This window comes from Geotrypetes seraphini, chromosome 7 (assembly GCF_902459505.1).
Source record: "Geotrypetes seraphini chromosome 7, aGeoSer1.1, whole genome shotgun sequence".
Lineage (NCBI taxonomy): Eukaryota > Metazoa > Chordata > Amphibia > Gymnophiona > Dermophiidae > Geotrypetes > Geotrypetes seraphini.
Window position 1 is genome coordinate 33,187,349 of NC_047090.1, and position 21,750 is coordinate 33,209,098.

Below are 21,750 nucleotides of genomic sequence, written 5' to 3' on the forward strand. Positions count from 1 at the left end.
ACCTCATCAAGAAGGGCTTGAAATTGTCGAAAATTAAGAGCACGCACCATGATGAAGTTCACCATTTTTGTTACATCTTTGAGGACATCGTCAAGTTTTTTGCTGCTTTCTTTGGCGCAGAGAGCCTCTTGATGTATTATGCAGTGAAATTGAATCAGTGGATGTTTTGCTTCCTTAGCAAAGAAATGAATGAATCCTGATGTTTTCCCCACCATGCTAGGTGCTCCATCGCTAGTAACTGAAACCACTTTTTCTGGACTTATGTCTAGTGATGAAAAAGCCTCCATCACAGCATTGTGGATATCTATCCCTTGTGTTCTTCCAGGCAAAGACAGCAGTTTTACCAGCTCTTCTCTCATGATGTCACCAGTAGCATAATGCAAAATGAGCGCTAGTCTTGCATGGTTAGTAATATCTGTACTTTCATCCAAGCACATGGAGTAGAAGGGTGCTTTTTGTAAGTCGCAAGTAAGCTGTTGACTAACATCAGCAGCCATTCGCAGAACCCTATCTTTTGCAGTATTTCTGCTTAGCGGCATCTCAGAGATGCGCTGCACAATTTTATCCTTGTTTTGGAAATCATGGAAGAGTGAATTACTCCCAGCCAAAATTGCCTTTTTGATAAAATCTCCATCAGAGAGGGGCTTACCATGTTTTGCCATGCACAGTGAAATTTGAAAGCTGGCAACTGTAAGATGATTAGTTTTTGAAAGATAGTTGCTAAAACTAAGAGACTAGGAGTGATATTTCTTTAATTTTCCTACAAGGAACTCTTTTCTTTGAGCTAAACCAAGTTCAGCAACACTGTTATGGTTAGTCTCAAAGTGACGTTTGACACTTGATGTGCGAGACACAACACTTTCATTACACATAATACACAATGCTTTCCCACTGCGTTCAGTCACTCCATATGTCTCTGTCCAGGCCTCTTGGAATGGTCTTCCACTATCTGTTTTTGCTTTTTTTTGCTGTACTCATTTTCTTTGTTCAAGACTTCAAGTCTACAAAAAGATAAAATTTGTATAATAAAAAAAATCTAATGAAGTGCTGTATACAAATCCGTCCCCATAAAAAAATATGTGATTGGGGAATTTTACTAATTGTAGACATCCGTTTTGGAGTCACACTACAGCCTCACTGAGTTCCTGTGACAGACTCAGTGTGAAGCTTCTCTTCCTCCCCCCCACTTCCCCCTCACACACTGCCTGGCTCATAGGATACTAAGGGGAAGACAGGCAGGCTAAACATCCACTCACAGGACTGCAGCCAGCACAGGAGGATGGGCCGCGGCCCACCGGGACAATGCCCGGTCCTCCCATGGCCAGTCCGGCCCTGTTGCCAGGTGAGCTGCAAAGCAGACACCGGCACACTCTCCTCTCGCCGCACCGCATATCTTAATTGCGGACCTTCCCGCGTGCCAGCTGCAAGGCCTTCGTGTGCCAAAGCTGGCACGCATGCCATAGGTTCGCCATCGCTGCCCTAGACAGACACAGTAGGACTCGGAGACTGTAAAAGTTATCTGCTCCCATTGGGTTTTTCTTATAGGGCCTAAAGTGAACTTAATCTCACAGTTAAATTAGTCACATTGAATTTAACGAGGAGGTGCTGAAAAGTTCTCAGTCCACCCAACCGGCTTCCTAAATCCTGAGCGTTGTTTTGCTGCTGTAGCCGAAAAGAGTGTTATCTTATTTCGTTAAGTGCCAATTTGCAGAAACAAAATTCTATGTTTTGACATGGTTTCAGATCATTGATTGGACCATATCCACCTCATTCTCTTCTTGGTTGGGCTGAGAACTTTTCAGCACCCCCTGGTAGTGTGAAGAGTTTCAGTCTCTGGTAACCAGAGTTGAAACTGTGATGTCATAATGCATCATTCCACCAATAAGAGCCAGCCTCAGCAGTGATGTCACAAGGGCTTGATTGTCCTATACTTGGATCACTTTTGTTACATACGAGAGGGTGTTGAAAAGTTCTGAACCCAACCAACCACTTTCCTAAATTCTGAATGTTATTTTGCCAATGTAGCTGAAAAGAGGGTTATCTTATTTCATTAAGTGCCAATTTGCAGAAATGAAATTCTCTGTTTTTTTGACATTGTTTCAGATCATTAATTGAACCATATCCATGTCATTCTTTCCTTGATTGGGCTGAGAACTTTTCAGCACCTCATTGTCCCTCTGTTATGTACGGTTTTGTAAAGAGGGGTTAGTGAAACACTACGCTACGGTTTTGTAAAGGGGGGTTAATGAAACACTTGACTTCGCTCTAGATAGGTAAGTGTGTGGTGCAGTCATTAGAGCTACAGCCCCCAGCACCCTGGGGTTGTGGGTTCAAATCCCACACTGCACTGTGTTACCCTGGGCAAGTCACTTAATCCCCCAGTGCCCCAGGTACATTAGAAAGTGTGTGAGCCTGCCGGGACAGATAGGGAAAAAAGTTTGAGTGCCTAAATAATTTGTAATCCACATAGAATTGTAGGATATGCAGAATAATAAAATAAATTAACTGTTTCCAAAAATTAAGATTTACACAGTGTTTCCACTTGCATTATTTGGTCTAATACGTTTTACATACGTTTGCTTAGTTTTAGTTAATGACTGTTTCTTAATTATGAGTTTGCTTTCACAAAGAATCAAGACAGAATCCATGCAAAATGTTCATTAAGTGCTTTTCGATTTTATTCAGGCAATCTTAATATTCTTTTCCTGTTAGCCATGCTAATGGCTTTATCTCAAACTCCTCCTTCCTTGCAGTAGTTATTGTCTGTCTCCCTTGGTTCTGATAGATTACATTCTTAGAAATGAGATAAGCTCCTTTTTATTGGGCACAATAAAAACCCCAGTCTTAGCTGTACAAAATAAAAGCAGTCGAGGAGTGAAATACACAAGTTCACGAAAGTCAACATTCAAAAGCTGGTGTAAATGAATCCCTGTATCGTCCCCATCCCATCCCCTAGTACTAGTGACTGAGGAACGGATTCTCAAAACATACTGTGCTTTTAATGTTTAGTCGCTAAACCAGTTCCAGCCAGAGTAGCATGCCAATATTTTATCACCCAATCAGAATGACTCGCCGTGGTCTTTTCCAAGCTTCCTAGCAGCCTCTGACTCTGCCATCCTCTATAATAAAACCCTAAGCGTTCATGCACGCTTAGGGTTTCGTGATCCCTGCCACCGTGCTGTGTGCCTCCGGGCTGAATTCGATTTGTGGCGCATGGGCCGGCTTGCGGCACGTGCAGAGATTTGAGCGGTGGTGGTGGTTTGACTCCTGCGCTGCCGCTGCCGGGACACCTCTTCTCACCCCCGAACCAGCAAATGCAGCAGCCGCGGGGCATTTGCTAGGCCAGCCCACTTTGATAATGCGAGGTGGGCCGGCCTAGCAAAAGCCCCGAGGCTGCCCGGGCTAGCGGATGCTGGACAGGGGGAGCAGGGAAAGAAGAAGGGTACTACTGGACAAGAGGATCAGGTAAGGGGTGCTGCTGGACGGGGGGGGGGGAGGTAAAAGGTAGGGAGAAGGCCTACTGCTGAACAGGGGGAGCAGGGTAGAGGTGCTGCTGGACAGGGGGAGGTAAAACGAAGGGAGAAGGGCTGCTGCTGAGGAGGGATAGTGATTGGAAAAAAAATCTCGCAAGCATGCATCTTGAGTGCATATATTAAAGGTGTGTGCATTAAAAGTGTATCATATATGCTGAAAAACGGCGATTGCACCTCCCCTCCAATATCACTGGCATGCCTATGCATGACACAGTGACATAGCGTTCGCCGGTAGTTCTCCGCCCCCTCCTATCCACCTATTTCTCTTTCCGTGGACTATTCCGCATATGTGCCAATCATTATCACCAGCGACTGATCTCATGTAAATTTGGCGACCCTCCAGAAATCTTATTTGCACGCGTGGTTCTTTGAAAATGGCTTGTCTTTTTTTAATCGTTAGATTTATAGCCACTATTGCGACCTGTCAGATTATACCGGCAATATTAGAGAATCCGGCTGTGAGTGTGTGAATTTTGTCATGGCAAATTGTTACATAGTAACGCGGAGGAACATTTTCGATATGGAGTCTCTGGTTTTGGGCATGCTGCTGACATATCCAAAAATCCTGCACCAAGCTTACCCATTTTGAAAACAGGAAAACATCTGTCTCAGGGGGGGGCACAGTCATATCTTAGATGTGTTGTGCACAGTGAATCAATCTTTTTGAACCATTAAAAAAAAAAAAAAAAATTACATCCAAAAGAAAAACACACGGGAATGGGTAAAACGCAGACCTTGCAGCCCTCACGGATCTTAACTGCACGTCCTTAAAAATCTGAAGTCCGTGCCACTTTTAGTCTCAGCCTAGGTTATGGCTCCGACAGACCTCTATGATACTTTAGCTCTGAGGATCCTAATGCTTTTCCCTCCCTATGCTGAGACTATAAGTGGCAAAATTTTGCCTTGAGGACTGTGCCACTTTTAGTCTCAGTCTAGGTTATGGCTCCGACAGACCTCTATGACACTTTAGCTCTGATGGATCCTAATGCTTTTCCCTCCCTATGCTGAGACTAAAAGTGGCAAAACTTTTGCCCTGAGGTCGGTGCTACTTTTAGTCTCAGCATGGGGAGGGAAAAGCATTAGCATCTGTCAGAGCTAAATTGTCATAGAGATCTGTCAGAGCCATAACCTATGCTGAGTCTAAAAGTGGTCCTGACCTCAGATTTTTAAGGACGTGCAGTTAAGATCCGCGAGGTCCGCGTTTTACCCCTTCCCAACACGCACACACAGAGCAAGCCAATAGGATGTAGGAGTTGCCAGCATTTTTAGTAGACTGGCCATACGGACATCCCAGCAAAGCAATGGGGCATTCTGGGGCAGTGTTTCTCAACTCGATCCTGGAGTACCCCTTTGCCAGTCGGGTTTTTCAGGATATCCGCAATGAATATGCAAAAACTTGATTTGCATACTCTGCCTCCATTATATGCAAATGTCTTTCATGCATATTCATTGTGGATATCCTAAAAACCTGACTGACAAGGGGGTACTCCAGGACTGAGTTGAGGAACACTGTTCTAGTGGACACCGCAGTGAACATCGCATAAAAATACCCAGGTACACCTCTCACCTTAACCCCCTTATGAACCCATCGGATTAAACTGTACACCACAACAACAGGTCTTATGCCTTCATTAACATATTAACATTAACATATTTTCTCTCATTTAACTGCTCCTGCTGAAAAACACTTGGGGACAGGGACCATCTTACCCTGCCCTTGTTATGGCTCTGGCTGTCTGCTTGTGTGTGAGAAAGAAATCAAATGGCTAGTCCCGATTACGGTTTCCTTTCTTGAGCCATGAGAATAAAATGTCTAGCAGTCTGCACTGTGATGTCAGAACTGTAATAATCTTTTAAGCTAGAGCGAGAGCCATTAGCCCAAACAGGAAATACTGTTATTTGGTTATGGTGATCCTGGCACATAACATTTCCTCTTTAGATGAGCTAAATTAGGGAGGAAACAATAGCCTCCTTATCCTGTAGTTTATTTTGCTCAAAATATTCAGAAGGGCAAAACAAACCCATTCCCCTTCAAGTTAACTTATGCGGGCAAATTGCTTGAGAAAAAGAACTTGTATCAGACAGGAGAAATTTACCATCTCTTTTACTAAGGTGCGCTAATTGAATTAACGTGTGCTAAACGCTAACACATCCATAGACGAACATGCATGCGTTAGTTTTTAGCGCATGCTAATTGGTTAGAGCACCTTAGTTAAAGAGGACCTAAGTGGCAATTCTATAAAATTGTGCCGAAATATAGGTGCCACAAAGGGATATACGTACTACCAAGTCTATAATGGCATTAGGGCATACTAACTATTGTTTCCTCTAAGCTGAGTGGGATTCCTCCAACTTCATTTCCGCCAGTGGGGGGCAGTGCTTCAATATTGCGCTTTCAATTGCTAGGGACAGGCAGGTTTCCTGGAGCTCTGTAGAATGTGCCTGTCCCTGCTATTGAAAATGTGATTGTGAAACAGCACCCCCCACTGGCAGGACTGTAGGTGGAGGACTCCTGCTCAGCTTAGAGCAGTGGTTCCCAACCCTATCCTGGGGGACCACCAGCCAGTTGGGATTTCAGGATATCCCTAATGAATATGCATTATACTATTTCAGGGTTACACAAAATTATCTAATAGCTCAATTAAATTCAATAAGATATGCAATCTGGAGAGCTATAACACACACAATAAACTGAATAACATTTAATAATTTATTTATAATATTTATTATTTAAATACACCTTCTAAGACAATATATAACAAATATATCACAGTTTAGACATAGTTAGGAAACCCAAACCCTGACCAATCCATCGCTGGGCTGGATTCTCAACTGGCAGCTCAAATTGAACAGATACAGAAAAGAGTGAAATCTTGTTACAAGAAGATTTTGGATTAGTGGCACGCCATAATGGTGGTTTGGAATATATTAATTTGAGCATATGATGATGAAAACTGACTGAGAACATGAAGGGGTGTTATTGATGGACCGGTTGGGGACTCCCACGGGGACCCCCCTCTAGCCAAAGGGACTCCCAAGGGGATGGAAGGCTTTGGAAGCAGGGTTCGTCCATATAATATAATGGACACGTCAGCCTTAGTAAAAGAGAGGGTTTATAAGTTAATTACCTGAACAGAAAACAAAAAAAGGGTTCCACCAAAGAGATTCCACAAGGAAAACAGCAGCGCAAACACAAAAGAAACTGTGGAATTGATGATCCTGTCAGAAGTAATTGCTGCTTTTTATGGGGACGGGTGGGGATGGAGGTAATTCCTTGCGGGGATGGGTGGGGACGGAGAGGATCCTGACGGGGACGGGTGGAGACGGAGAGGATTCTGGCGGAGACGGGCGGGGATGGGTGGGATTTCTGTCCCTGCGCAACTCTCTGCTTAGAAGGTGTCCTGAGTGAGGAGACCTTGTTGTATTTAAATAATAAATATTATGAATAAATTATTAAATGTTATTCAGTTTATAGTGTGTGTTAAAGCTCTCTATATTGTATGTCTTAATGACTATGCATGAGAGAGATTTGCATACCTGTCACTTCCAATTTATGCAAATCTCTCTCATGCATAGTTATTAGGGATATCCTGAAAACTCAACTGGCTGGTGGTCCCCCAGGACAGGGTTGGGAACCACTGGCTTACAGGGAATAGTGGCACTAACCCATTATAAGACATTAGCATCGAGTGGCCTTGGTGTGCTGATATCTAGGTGTGATTGCTTACACCATGTCAATGGGAGGTGTAAGTTTCCACATTTAAGCACATCTTAAGTAACTTATAGTATTCTATACATATAAAGGCACAGGATACCCATAACATGTCCATGTGCCACCCACCGTTACGGCCTACTTGATAAGGGCTAGATTCAGTAAATTGCACTCAAAAATCAGCACGAAAAAGAAGAGAAGAACATGTCCAATGAGAGAATCCAAATAACTGACAAGGGCATCTAATGAGGTACACCACTCCCAATGACTCCCAACTAGTCATGAACCACAATTTGTGTTCCTATTGCAGCCATGGATGTGTGATAGTGTCAGTTACAATACATCCATGGCTACAACAGGAAGACAAATTGCAGTTCAAACCAGTTGTGGGCTTCAGAAAAGCTGTGAAAACCGTACTCTTCCAGTGACCCTACCACAGACCTCTACATATATATTCACATGTTTCAAATATCATGAATGTAAAACCTGCCTTCTACAGTCACGTCAGTCTTCCTCCGATAGCTTTTTTGAGTACAGCTGATTAGTAGGCCCTCTCCTGCGTTTGCGGGATGACATCAACAACTTTTAAATTTGGGTCGGCTGTTTTAGGCCATTACAACAAGGAAAGAGCAGAGCATGAACGGAAGTTTTTCATCATAGAAAGGTCGCATATGAAAGGTACCCTCTCCTTTGTTGCCTTTAATTTATTTGGATTGGTATTTTTATTGTGAGCTTTTACTCTTTAATGAAAGTTTTTGACGCTGATTCTTTTATGGTCTTTTACAGCGCACCTCTATATCACTTGATTGGCAACTCAACTCATTTACCTTTACTTTTGGGTTCCTTGAAAAAGATTCTCGAAACGTGGCCCACGTCGGGATCCATTTACACCCCAAAAGCGAAGTTCTATTTATTATTATAGTTTTTTGAATGAAGAAACATTTTTGAATAATCACCACGTAGCAACTCTTTAATGTTTGTCACTATTCCATACACAGTGATTGGGTGGTGGGTTTGGCTTTAGGAGCTTCGCTCTTGGTCAAATTACACAATTCTGAGTATGTGAATCATCTTATAGTCATAATATTTGAAACATATGAATATATATATAGAGACCTTTTCTCTTTTCTTATTGATTTATTTTGATCTCTATTTCTCGTGCAAATTATATTGGACAGCTTCCCTACCCCTGTTTTGTTCCTATCACAGACCTGACATCCCATAAGCGAACTAATGTCCGATCTAAGACCTGACTCTACACTTGTTTTCCAGGTGATTCTCTCATTATACGCCACCTGACTTTCTTACATTTCTCAACTCCTATGTGCTGTACATAGCTAGGTTCCCTCTGCTTTGAACCTGTAGCTCCTGTTGCATTCTAGATAGGCTCCTATATGTCCCTTCTGCTTACGGCATCTTTAAGTTCCCTTTGATCTTTGAACTATGTATGTTCTCCTGTAACCTGTCCTGAGCTCTCTGGGAGGACAGGAAATAAATAAACAGTCCAGCGATTTTCTATTTTTTTTTGTTCCGTAATTTTCCGACAGAACGAAAAAGTGGAAAATCACCAGACTATTTATTTGTTGGTTGGGCTGAGAACTTTTTAGCGGCCCCTTGTATAGCCCTCTGTTTCCAATGATCAAAGTAGGGTACAAATGAAATATGCCTAAAAATAGCAAACAATAAAGACCAAAAGATCGTGCTAAAAAATAACAAGCAATATACAAATTAAAAATGTAAAACCTTTTCGCAGTAAAGCAAAGGATAAAAACGCAAAATCAAAAACAAAGACAAGAATCATAAAAAGACAAATGACTAACGCAAAGGCTATTTTTGACTTATTCCGCAAGGCCTTCTGCTGTGATCTGTGAAATGCCTACCTAAGTAAAAACACCTTCAATTGAATAAAGTTCAAGCACAGCAATTGCAAACTGTAGACCAAGCACAGCTGTGGTAGTAAAGAGGAATTTTTGACATATTTATGTGGGAATTGTTTTTGCAGGTGTGAACCCATAAAAGCATTTTAAGTTTAGGTCACATCCATGTCTTGGAAGAGAGCCTTGTTCTCCACATGTTCCGTTTTACAGCCATCAAATTATACTTGGAGATCTTCAAAGCCTACAGTGGAGATGATAATGCTGCAACATTCAGTATTAGCCATTTTAAAATTTATGGGGTTTTGCTGCATAGATTTATGGAAGGAATTCTGGGCAAAATGAGTGAGGCAGTGGTTAAGTGACTGAAATTCAAGTCAGACACTATGAATGTCCTTGGGAAAGTCAATTTAAGACCACAAGTTTCATGTTAAAATGATTCATAATTATGAATGGGTTGTAATCACTTTTATTTTTAAAGAAAACAGCAAATGAAATTTCATGTGTTTATTTGTTCTTAGGTACCATCGACTCATGTTAGAGTCCTAGTGACTTGATAATGATATCAAGTTTTTGTGGCAAAATACAGAAGCAGATTGCCGGACCTTTCTTCTGCGCAGTATAAATTTACATCAAACAGAATTCTCTGCCTCCAACACTGCCCATCTGCGGCTGCCGCCCAGATAGTGGGTTAGTCTGACATCCCTACTGAAACCTGTCCGCCTTGAGAGGTCCTGCTGGTAGTGAAACTACCGACGACATAGCTTTCAGCTTCACAGATATGCACACACCCCAGTGGCATGACAAGCCCGTCACTGGAGGCATTTATTTGCCTGGTTGATAAAAATCAGGCCATTACAAAAAAAAACAAAAAACAAACCTTCCTGAGTCTTCTCACAATGGCTGGCTTTTACAAAGTTGTGATAGAGGTTTCTATCATAGACCAGTGAGGTAAATGGTCTGACGCTCATAGAATTACCTCGTCAGCTTGCGGTAGAAATCTCTGCAGCAGCTTTGTGAAAGGATTCCAGTGTCTGTAGCTCCTCTTCCCTTCTTAGTGCCTCTTTGGGGGTAGGGGCGCGCCTCAGTCATGCCTGCTGAGCCCATTGCACTAAATGCAAACGGCGTCATCAGACTGAGCCTTACGGCATTGTTCATTTTTGTCGTACAACAAAATGACACCAGCCAAATCTCAGTCTTCACCTCAAGCCTCAACTAGCAACCCCCTGAGTATTTCCAGTGAGAAGCCTTATAAAAAATGTCTATAAGAATGGCTTATCCACAGAGGAAGATAGCATGTTATGTTCTGAAATTATATTCCGAGTCTACCTTCAAAGATTCTGCTGTCAGCCGGTTAAAACAATACAACCAGGCGCTAACAAAGTAAATTTTATGATACAGGAAACTACATCGATCCTTCTGAGATACATATTTTTGAAAAAGAAAAATTTTAAGTGATTTACGAAACAGTTGGTAGCTATTAATCGATCTTATGACAGTAGGTAAAGAGTTCCAAAATGGAACAACATGATATAACAAAGAGATCAAAATCCTAAAGGATGTATTCTTTTGAAAAGCTAGAAAACATATCAGCAACTGGTACATGTGATATAACGATCCACTTGACGAAGAAGGGATATCAAATTAGTCAAGTAAAGAGGAGCTATACTATGTAGAACTTTAAAGTCAGAAGCGCACAACTTAAATTGCGCTCTGGCTGCCTTCAACTGGATAGTATTCGGAATAGGAAGCCAGAAAGTATTTGTTTCATTCCATTTCCCGTGTAATTTACAGGAATGTTCTTTTTTTTCAGTTCTGTTTAGGCATTTTGCCAGCACGGGAACAAAAATCATTGAGAGCATGCCGTCTGAAAAGAGGGTACACTTTCAGAAAAAGTGTGCAAGCTTTGTCTGACAGTATGTGAATGTGCATGCATGTATAAGGATTCAAATTAGAGAATGACATGGGGAAAATTTGCCCCCATTCCCACAGTCAGCTGGTCTAAGGAAGAATTATTATGACTGGAAGGGGGCCTTGAGCATCTGCAATCCTTGAAGGCCTGCTGGGTCTCACTCCTTCCAGAACATGAAGTTTAGGGAGAGTGGGAGCACGCACAGGTGCTTAATGCCCCTTTCTAGTCTCAATCGGTTTTCTTTAGCCAAATTGACTGCTGTATTGGTGCCCCTAGTGATCGAGCCAATCCCGCATAAATTCTTTGAATACTGGGTCATAAAACATATTTCAGCTCTTGAGTCAGTAAACATTTTACTTGCATAGTAAAATATTCTATATGATATGCAGTATTTTGCATGTTGTAATGTACATGCATGTTCGTTACTCTATAAAACTGATGAAATTCCTTTTGCTCCAAAATGCAAAGTATGATTAGCGTGAGCGGATTTTCCCTTTCCTCTTTTTGAACGTTGTGGAGGTTTTTTTAGTTTGTTACTCCTGCACGTGTTTCTAAATACATGTATTATTTTCTGCTTGTTGAGCTATTCTCCATCTCCTGCCTGTTTCATTTTCACTTTCATGTACTGTATATTCATTTTCTATCCTGTTGTCCCCAAAGTGCTCAGAACAGATTCCAGGTTAAACATACATAATAAACAATTAACAGGTTACAATTTGCTATAACTACAGTACACTTTACGATAGCAGTTATTATTCTAACTTGATACATACATGGGGTTTCTTCAGATCAAATAAATCTTTCGCTTTTTACCAATTACAAAATACAGTATATAGCAGTGGTCTCAAACTGGTGGCCCGCCAGGTACTATTTTGAGGCCCTTGGTATGTTTATCATAATCACAAAAGTAAAATAAAAGTTTTTTGATCATATGTCTCTTTAGCTATAAATTTTATCATTATTATGACTTAGCCAAAAGGAAAGATTTATAAACTATAAAGAGTTTTTAACTCATGCAAAATTGTCATTTCTTTAATAACACAAAAAACTCCAAAAGGGTTTGCCAAAGAAACTTCAAAAGAGACCAACAATAAGGCAAAAATGGTCGAAAGATTCCCAGAGTGGTACAGCGGTGAAGAAGACAACTCTGTGATAATAACATCAATAAATTACTTTATAAATTTAGTGAAGTAAGGTACCCTCAGTGTGAGGGGTCAGCGACGGGAGCAATCCTCCAACGTTTCACACAACAGGGTGGAGGCAACCAAGCCCCCACCTACACACCATCATCGGGTACCTAAGTGTGCTTTAAATCAAAATAACACAACCACCATAAACACAGTGAACACAAGTGAATCCAATCACAACTACCTCTCTGGGAACCCCCCCGGCCAACTCCCAGTCCTAGAATGAAAAATGAAAAAATGAGACTTAGCTTCAATAAATCTTCATCAGTCATCCAGGGGTACACAAGACCACTCTGGGAATCTTTCGACCATTTTTGCCTTATTTCTTTAATAAGACATTAACTATTTTTTTTCTGAGGCCCTCCAAGTACCTACAAATCCAAAATGTGGTCCTGCAGAAGGTTTGAGTTTGAGACCACTGGTTTATAGGTTGCAATTTGCCATAGTTATCCTACTGGAGAGAACACACTGGAAACGAAGAATAAGTTAGAGTCTCTATGGGTAAAAATTCTGGGAACAAATGGAACGGAAATGAAGATCGGCATCTACTACTGACCCCCAGGGCAGACCGAAGAAATTGATGGAGAGATGACGGATGAGATTAAAAGCAACTGCAAGGGAGGCAACGCAGTTATCATGGGTGACTTCAATTATCCGGGGATAGAATGGAACTTGGGCACCTCCAGCTGCAGTAGGGAGACCAAGTTCCTTGATGCTGTGAGCGCTTGCTTCCTGGAACAACTTGTCAAGGAAATTACTAGAGTAAATGCAATTCTGGACTTAATTCTAAATGGACTACGAGGACTGGCGCAAGATGTAGAAGTAGAAGGGACACTGGGAACCAGTGATCACAATATGATCCGCTTCGACCTGAACACAGGGGTGAAACATTGATCAAGAACAACAGCCACGGCACTGAACTTCCGAAAAAAAGGAATTTGAAGGGATGAGACTCATGGTGGGGAAGAAGATTAAGAAGAGAATAAGCACTGTAAAAACACTAGAGCAAGCATGGTCCCTTTTTAAGGACATGGTCACTGAGGCACAAAATCTATATATACCACGTATCAACAAGGGATCCAAGAGGAAAAAAAACAAGGAACCACTGTAGCGGTGAAGGAAGTGATAAGAAGACTTCGTTTAAAGAATGGAAAAGGTCAAAAATGGATGAAAACTGGAAAAAGCACAAACAGCATCAAAGAAGGTGCCAAAGAGGCAAAAAACTTTAAGCCATTCTTTGATATATTAAGGGGAAATGACCCGCGAAGGAAGCGGTGGGGCTGTTGGATGACCATGGAATAAAGGGAGTGCTAAAGGAGGACAAAGGCATCGCTGACAAACTGAACACATATTTTGCGTCTGTATTTACCGAAGAGGATATACACAACATACCGGAAGCTGACAGGCTATACACAGGAAACGAAGATGGGAAACTGACAGGGTTGACGGTCAGTCTAGAAGAGGTATGCAGGCAGATTGATAGGCTTAAAAATGATAAATCCCCGGGACTGGATAGCATCCATCCGAGGGTAATCAAGGAACTGAAAGGGACTATAGCTGAACTGCTTCAACTGATAGCCAATGTGTCAATCAAATTGGGAAGGATTCCGGAAAACTGGAAAGTGGCAAATGTTACGCCGACCTTCAAGAAAGGTTTGAGAGGAGATCCGGGAAACTACAAACCGGTGAGTCTAACCTTGGTACCGGGAAAGATGGTAGAGGCACTGATAAAGGACCGCATCATTGATCACCTTGATTGACACAATCTGATGAGTACCAGCCAGCATGGCTTCAGGAAGGGGATATCTTGCTTGACAAATTTTTTGCACTTCTTCAAGGGAGTAAACAGGCAGTTAGACAAGGGCGAGCCGGTCAACATTGTATATCTGGATTTTCAGAAGGCGTTCAACAAAGTCCCGCATGAACGGCTACAACGAAAAATTGCGAGCCATGGAATCGAGGGTGACATACTCGTGTGGATAAAAAAACTGGTTGGCGGATAGGAAACAGAGAGTGGGGGGTAAATGGACAATACTCGAACTGGAAAAGCATCACGAGTGGAGTGCCGCAGGGTTCGGTGCTTGGACCCGTGCTCTTCAACATATTTATAAACAACCTGGAAATTGGAACAATAAGCTAGGTGATTAAATTTGCAGATGATACAAAGCTATTCAGAGTAGTGAAGACGCAGAAGGATTGCGAAGACCTGGAACAGGACATAAACACGCTCGAGAAATGGGCAGCGACATGGCAAATGAGGTTTAACGTGGATAAGTGTAAGGTTGGTAACAAAAAAATCTTATACACGAATACAGGATGTCTGGGGCAGTACTTGGAGAGACCCCCTCAGGAAAGAGACTTGGGAGTATTGGTTGACAAGTCGATAAAACCATCCGCGCAATGTGCGGCGGCGGTGAAGAGGGCAAACAGAATGCTAGGAATGATTAAGAAGGGGATCACGAACAGATCGAAGGTTATCATGCCTCTGTACCGGGCCATGGTATGCCCTCATCTGGATTACTGCGTCTAGCACTGGTTGCCGTACATGAAGAAAGACACAGTACTATTCGAAAGGGTCCAGAGAAGAGTAACTAAAATGGTTAAGGGACTGGAGGAGTTGCTGAACAGCGAGAGATTAGAGAAACTAGGCCTCTTCTCCCTCGAAAAGAGGAGACTGAGAGGGGACATGATAGAAACATTCAAGATACTGAAGGGAATAGACTTAGTAGATGAAGTCAGGTTGTTCACGCTCTCCAAGGTAGGAAGAACGAGAGGGCACTCTCTAAAGTTAAAAGGAAGTTCTTCTTCACCCAGAGAGTGGTGGAAAACTGGAACGCTCTTCTGGAGGTTGTTATAGGGGAAAACACCCTCCAGGGATTCAAGACAAGGTTGGACAAGTTCCTGCTGAACTGGAACATACGCAGGTAGGGTTGATCTCAGTTAGGTGCTCTGGCTGCCGCAAGAGTGGACTGCTGGGCGCGATGGACCACAGGTCTGCCCCAGCAGTGGCAATTCTTATATTCTTATGTACAGTGCAAGTTTTTTCCAAAACAAGTTATTATTCTAACTGGACACACATTAGGGATCAATACCAATATATAATGTGCAATTTACAGGTTAAATTTCAAGAGTTACCATGGAAGAATTTACAATTCAAGTTTTTATCCTAACGCAGCACATACCAGGACCTAGTACTAATATAAATTTTTTCATAATCCCTCTGTTATGGTTAAGGGAGTTAGGTGAAGAGGTATGTTTTTATTGTTTTCTACAGTTGAGAAGTCCTTCAAGAGATCTGATTTTGTTTTCTTGTCTCACCTTTATCTTTCATGTATTGTGTTGGGGGGGAGGGGGTTGTTTATATTTTTGTCTTCTGATGTTACTTCTGTATTCTATTCATTGCTACAAGTCCGTGAGGGGGGCGGGTGTGTGCTGGGCCGAATATAAACCGAAACCTGTTAACTGTTTATTATCTATTTGTAATCTGTTCTGAGCTCTTTAGGAACAATGGGATAGAAAAGAAAACAAAAATCTTGGTTTATATTTGAATATATACGGTAATCTAATATAATAAAATGCTAGGCCACGCATGCGCACTCAAAAGTCGTGTTCCCTGATCCGTCGCGGCCATGAGAGTGCGCATGCGCGCTTACACGCATCGAGCTTACCACCGCTGCCGCAAGCCGAGGTCTGCGCATCGGGCTTATACTCAAGCCGCCGCCACGGCTCCTCTCTCGAACCACACCAGGCGAGGATCGAGAGAGGAGCTGCGGCGGCGGCTTTGAACTAAAAAATGAAGTTGTTAGAAGGGGAAGCCGCAAGGCTGCGGCGGCCTTCCTCACCCGGCTCTCACGTTGCGGCTGAGCGCTGGCGGCCGGCAAAACCCTAATACTGACACTGAATCCAAGCCGACCTTCTCCTTTTCTGGCCCGGCCCGCTGAGAGGGAGAGTGGCGCTGGCACGGCCACTCCGTTTCTGCAGGGCTAAAAGCCTCCGAAGCTCCTCAGCAGCCTGTCTCGCCCCCTTGAAAAGGGCTCGCCTCCCTGCTCGCGCACATCTCCATCAAGGAAAAACAGCACTACCGGCCAAAGTTTATTTTAAAGTTTAAAGCCGCTGCGGCGGCTCCTCTCATCAGCCACACCTGCGTCGGAGAAGGCTTCCGACGCAGACAGCGATAGTGCGAGGAGCCGCCGCAGCGGCTTTAAACTTTAAAAATAAACTTTGGCCGGTAGTGCTGTTTTTCGTGATGGAGGTCTGCGTGAGCTGGCCCGCACCAAAACACGCTCCTACGGCAGTAGGCTAGCATGACTGTGCCTCTGGCCGAGAGCTACGTGGAGCACCGGGTGGGCGATGGCGATACGCTGTAGGGCATCGCGCTCAAGTACAGAGTGACGGTAAGGTGCGTTAGGCCAAATACCCCACCTAGAGCAGCTTCATGAGTATTTTCAAAAACCGGGAGAAAAGGTAAAGCTACATGAGCGTGTGTTAATCTTGCCTGCCTCCCCCCTTTTTGAAAATTAAACAGGTGAAGTATGCCACCACTTAACCGTCCAGAAATTTTATTCTCTAACGTGAGTTTCATTTGTGACAGTTTGTCAGATGGAAGAAATTAGAAAAGCATAAACCAAATGACTATCTTTAAAAAAAAAAAGTCATCTGCCCAACTTAAAAGGCAGAGCTTTCCCATTTATCTTGGGCAGGACTTTGGAAGATTTTTGACTCAGTGAAGGTCTGTAATTGTCAACTGTGCCTATCCTGATAGAACTGAGATTAAACGGATTCCATATTTATCTTTGCTATTAAAGATGTCTTTATAATCTCACTGCAATTCTTTCTGCCTTTTAGGCTCTTTTAAATTTTAGTATTAATAGACAGCTGTTTAGAAACTTTTATTACAAACAATAAAATTATCCTTACATGCCTTGAAAGAGAAACCGTAATTATTTGTGAATTGCAATGAGATGCTCTCCAGATGGACTCTATTAGACTTCTTTAGAGCATGCCTCGAAAAACTACAACGTTCAGGAAATATCTGGATGCGGAAAATACTTTTAATATTAAATACCACACACCAAATGTGGGCCCCTTGGACTGTTTTATGACTATGTCTGTCCTATATCCTCACTAATTAGTTTAAGGGTAAATTTTCATAATAAGGGGGAGTAGAATTAAGCAGATGGCAGTGAACATTCCCTGGATATTCAATGCTGGGCCATGCCTTGGGCACTGGTATTGAATATCTAGATTTGTGGTGCAGTGGTTAGTTACACAGTCTCCTATAATAAAACCCTAAGTGTGCATGCACACTTACAACAGCGTGATCCCTGACAGCGTGATTTGTGACTCTGACTGTGTTAGATGTGCGGCGTGTGCGGTGGTTTGAGCGGTGGCGAGAGCAACGGCAGGAGGGTGTCCGAGGTGCTGCGAGGCGTCCAACTGCTACTGCTGCACAGGGAAGTGGAGGGGAAGAGGGAAAAGGGGCTGCTTTGGGGGAGGGGTGTGCTGGGGGCAGGCAGCAATCTTGGTTTTCTCGGGGGGGGGGGCAGAGAGAGATAGGCAGGGTGGGCCAGGGAGAGAGACAGAGAGATAGAAAGAAAGACAGACAAGGGGCCAGGGAGAGACACAGACAGAAAGAATGACAAACAGACAGGGGGCCAGAGAGACAGACAGACAGCAGCCAAGGAACGAGAAAGAAAGACAGACAGGGGGTCAGGGAGAGACAGACAGAAAGAATTGTACTGACAGACAGGGGGCCAGAGAGACAGACAGACAGTGGAAAAAGAGAGAGAGACAAAGAAAAAAAGACAGCGGCCAAGGAGAGAGAGAAAGAAAGACAGACAGCGGCTAAGGAGACAAAGAGACAGACATTTATTCTAGCGCCCGTTAATGTAACGGGCTTAAAGACTAGTTAGAATATAAATGAAGAAACTTTCACTGTCTGAATCCAGTAGAGGAGATAAGTACATAAGATTTGCCGCAGCTGGGTCAGACCAGTGGTCCATTGTGCCCAGCAGTCCGCTCGCGCGGCAGCCCTTAGGTCGAAGACCAGTGCCCTATTTGAGTCTAGCCTTACCTGCGTATGCTCTGGTCCAGCAGGAACTTATCCAACCTTTTCTTGAAACCCTGAAGGGTGCTTTCCCCTATAACAGCCTCTGGAAGAGCGTTATTTATGCTGGAAAATTAGGGAAATCTCTTTTCTTCAAAATCACTGAGCTTTCGAATAACCATCCTGCCCTGCTGCAGAATCTGGGCTCCCTCCAATTATTCCGAAAGCATCTGAAAACTTGGCTATTCTCAATAATATAAATCGCGCTACCCTCTTTATAATCACTAACTTTTATTATGTTTTTCCTTCCTTTTATTAAAGGTCCTGTGAACCGTGCCGAGCTCCATCTCTATGGAGAGGATGTGGTATATAAACTTAAGGTTTAATTTATTTTTTATCACTCTCTGGGTGAAGAAAAACTTCCTTACGTTTGTACGGAATCTATCCCCTTTTAACTTTAGCGCGTGCCCTCTCGTTCTCTCCACCTTGGAGAGGGTGAACAATCTCTCTTTCTCTACTAAGTCAATTCCCTTCAATATCTTGAATATTTCGATGGTTTGGATAGGCTAGAGTGAGCTTCAGCAGCAACTTCAGTAGCTAGAACCTATGGATAGTTCCGGGTATACATCTAAGGTCTGTGGCCCAGAAATAACAAAGAAAAAAAATCATTTTAATTTAATCATGAAATACTAATGCATGTAAATATAGGGCAGACTGGATGGACCATTCAGGTCTTTATCTGCCATCATTTACTATGGGCTCCTTTTACTAAGGTGCGCTAACTGATTTAGCACGCTCTAAATGCCTATTCATTATATTCTATGGGCGCCTTAGCATCTTTACCGCACGCTAAATCGGTGAGCGCCTTAGTAAAAGGACCCCTATGTTACATGCAGATGGCAAAACTAAAACAGAACACTTTAGCACAAACTGCATTAGGCTATTTTTGCTGCATTAGGCAAAGGTTATCAATGTAGCTTTAGTAAAAGGGCTCCTTAACTTTTAGGCACAAGCTCAAGAGCCCAAAATTGTCAGTTTACTTCAAAGGAGATTCACCAGTACAGTCACTGACTAGGATCAGAATATCCCCAGTTTAAAAATGCAGGTATCCCTTTATAAAAGCATTCGAAGCATCAGAAGGTGAAAATCTGCATTCAACGAGCCTTTTGTAAAATACTGTGCAAATTATGAGCGTCCCATCTTAGATGCCCCTTCTCAGACCTAGGTGACCTAAGCAAAACTGAGCTGAAAGCTACAACAGATTCACATCTACCAATACAGAAATAAATTCTTACAATGGAAAGAAAATCAATACTGAACAACAAACTCGATGCCAAATAGCATGCTATTCTGTTAAAACAGAAACGCACAGCGTGATTCAAGATAATGACTGCAAAGGCCTTGCCATCTCTCTGTTCTCCTTCTTACCATCATTTTCCCACCACTAAGGATCCGCTGTATATCCCACGCTTAGCTCATTTCTCAATGTCTAATGAGGTTTTTGCTCTGCTTCTCTGTATTGACTTAGCTGCTCTGGAATTATCCTTGCTGAGAGCTACAAACCATTTTATCCTCGTTCCTCAACAATGTCATAGATGGCATGTCAAATTTAATGGCAGTAATAAAGATCTTACTAAATTTATGCCAATTTATGTTTTGTTCTGGAGTTTTTTTGGCAATAATAAGAACATAAGAATAGCCTTACTGGGTCATACCAATGGTCCATCAAACCCAGTAGCCTGCCCTCATGGTGGCCAATCCAGGTCACTAGTACCTGACCAAAACCCAAGGTGTAGCAATATTCCACGCCCACTCCATTACAGAGTTTAGTAAAGTGTCGTCAAACTGAATAAAAGCAAGTAGAATCCACTTTTTGGAGCTTTCTCACTTTTTATGAGCGGGATACTAAATGGTAATTTCCTTCTTAGGTCTGGGGGGCAGAAGCATGCATGAACCTTAAGTTATAATTGCCTCCAGATTTTTTTCTCCATTATTTCTACTACTACTATTTCTACTACTCGACTATATCTACTACTACAACTACTTCTACTACTACTACATCTAGTACTACTGTATCTACTCTACTATTACTACTACTACATCTAGTACTACTATATCTACTACTGTGTCTACTCTACTATATCTACTACTACTCTAATACTACTACTACTACTACTACATCTACAACTGTATCTGCTCTACTATATCTACTACTGTATCTACTCTACTATTACTACTACTACTACTGTATCTACTACTACTATATCTCATCTACCACTACTGTATCTACTCTACTATATCTACTACTACTCTACTACTACTACATCTACTACTATTATATCTCATCTGCTACAACTGTATCTCAACTCCCAACTCACGTAGCCCAATCATCAAAGGGAAAGACTTTGGCCGGGCTATTCACCAGGTCTCTCTACTACTGCTCCTATTATTTCTAGAGTGCTATCAGACGTATGCAGCGCTGTACAGCGTCACGAAGGAGATAGACTCTGCTCGAATCAATCAATCAAGACAGACAAACCAGTGTAGGTGGTGGCATAACGAGGGAGAGAGGCACCCGGGACAGTGGCACCCCTCCTCCATCCTCATCTCTGCCCCTTCTCCTTCCCCCAATCCCCCCTGCCGCGCACATGCCCCCTTCCCTTGCCCCTGTATCTCTAGTTGTTCACCACCACTAGCAACAAGAATTTCAACACGCTCCTCGCAAACCCGTTGGCTCTCCCTCTGACGTCACTTCCCATGAGCGGCACCCAGAAGTGACATCAGCGGAAGAGAGGATACGGTTGCGAGGAGCACACTGAGGTTATCGAACGGGGTGCACACGTGGCGAGGGGAGGAGTGGGATAGGTCAACATGGTGCCTAGGGTGGACAGCCTCCCCCCCCCCCCATTTCCCCTTTCTATCCTACTGAGTGTAGGCATTTGGAATTCTGCAGTCCTGGGCCCTAAGTCTGGTCAGTTTCTTGATAGTTGGAGCTTCCTTCTTTCAAGAAACTGAGCATCACCTCTGTAGCATTCCTCAGCCACCCTGAGAAAGAGAAGACCTAATCCAGGAATCAGACACAGATCCACTGCATGGCAGTAGGCAGGACTGCTATTGAGTTGCTGGGTTAGTTCACCGTCTCATATTCTGTACAAAGGGAAACAGGTGGCACAAAGTTGACATTGAGTTAACTGATCATTGCTGAACTGTTCAGTCAAATGAGAAACATTGTTGGGCAACGTTCAAGAGAATTACTCTAGAACTAAACTCTGACCCATTTTCATTTCTAGGAGGAAGACACATTAGGAGGCATAAAAAAAAGTCTAAGTCTAGCTGAACGTTCTCTCTATGGCTCACTAGCCCACCCACCAGGCTACTTGACACCTGTGTACACCTCTACTAGGCTTCCCCATACCAGATGCTGCTGTTTTAGAGACAGGTACGTACCTTTTTGTTCTCATTATTGTGTGAGAATCGTTACTGGCT

The 21,750-nt window shown here is 42.9% G+C and overlaps 1 protein-coding gene across 2 annotated transcripts in view; it reads left to right on the forward strand.

Annotated features, from left to right (window-relative positions):
• The window catches only part of LOC117364006 (F-box only protein 33-like), a 290,234-nt gene that overhangs the window by 246,397 nt on the left and 22,087 nt on the right, over positions 1-21,750 (forward strand). For both annotated transcript variants that reach the window (XM_033952698.1, XM_033952699.1), the window contains exon 2: positions 21,555-21,703. In XM_033952698.1, the coding sequence (XP_033808589.1) occupies positions 21,555-21,703 (149 nt within the window). The remainder of the gene's footprint in view (positions 1-21,554; positions 21,704-21,750) is intronic.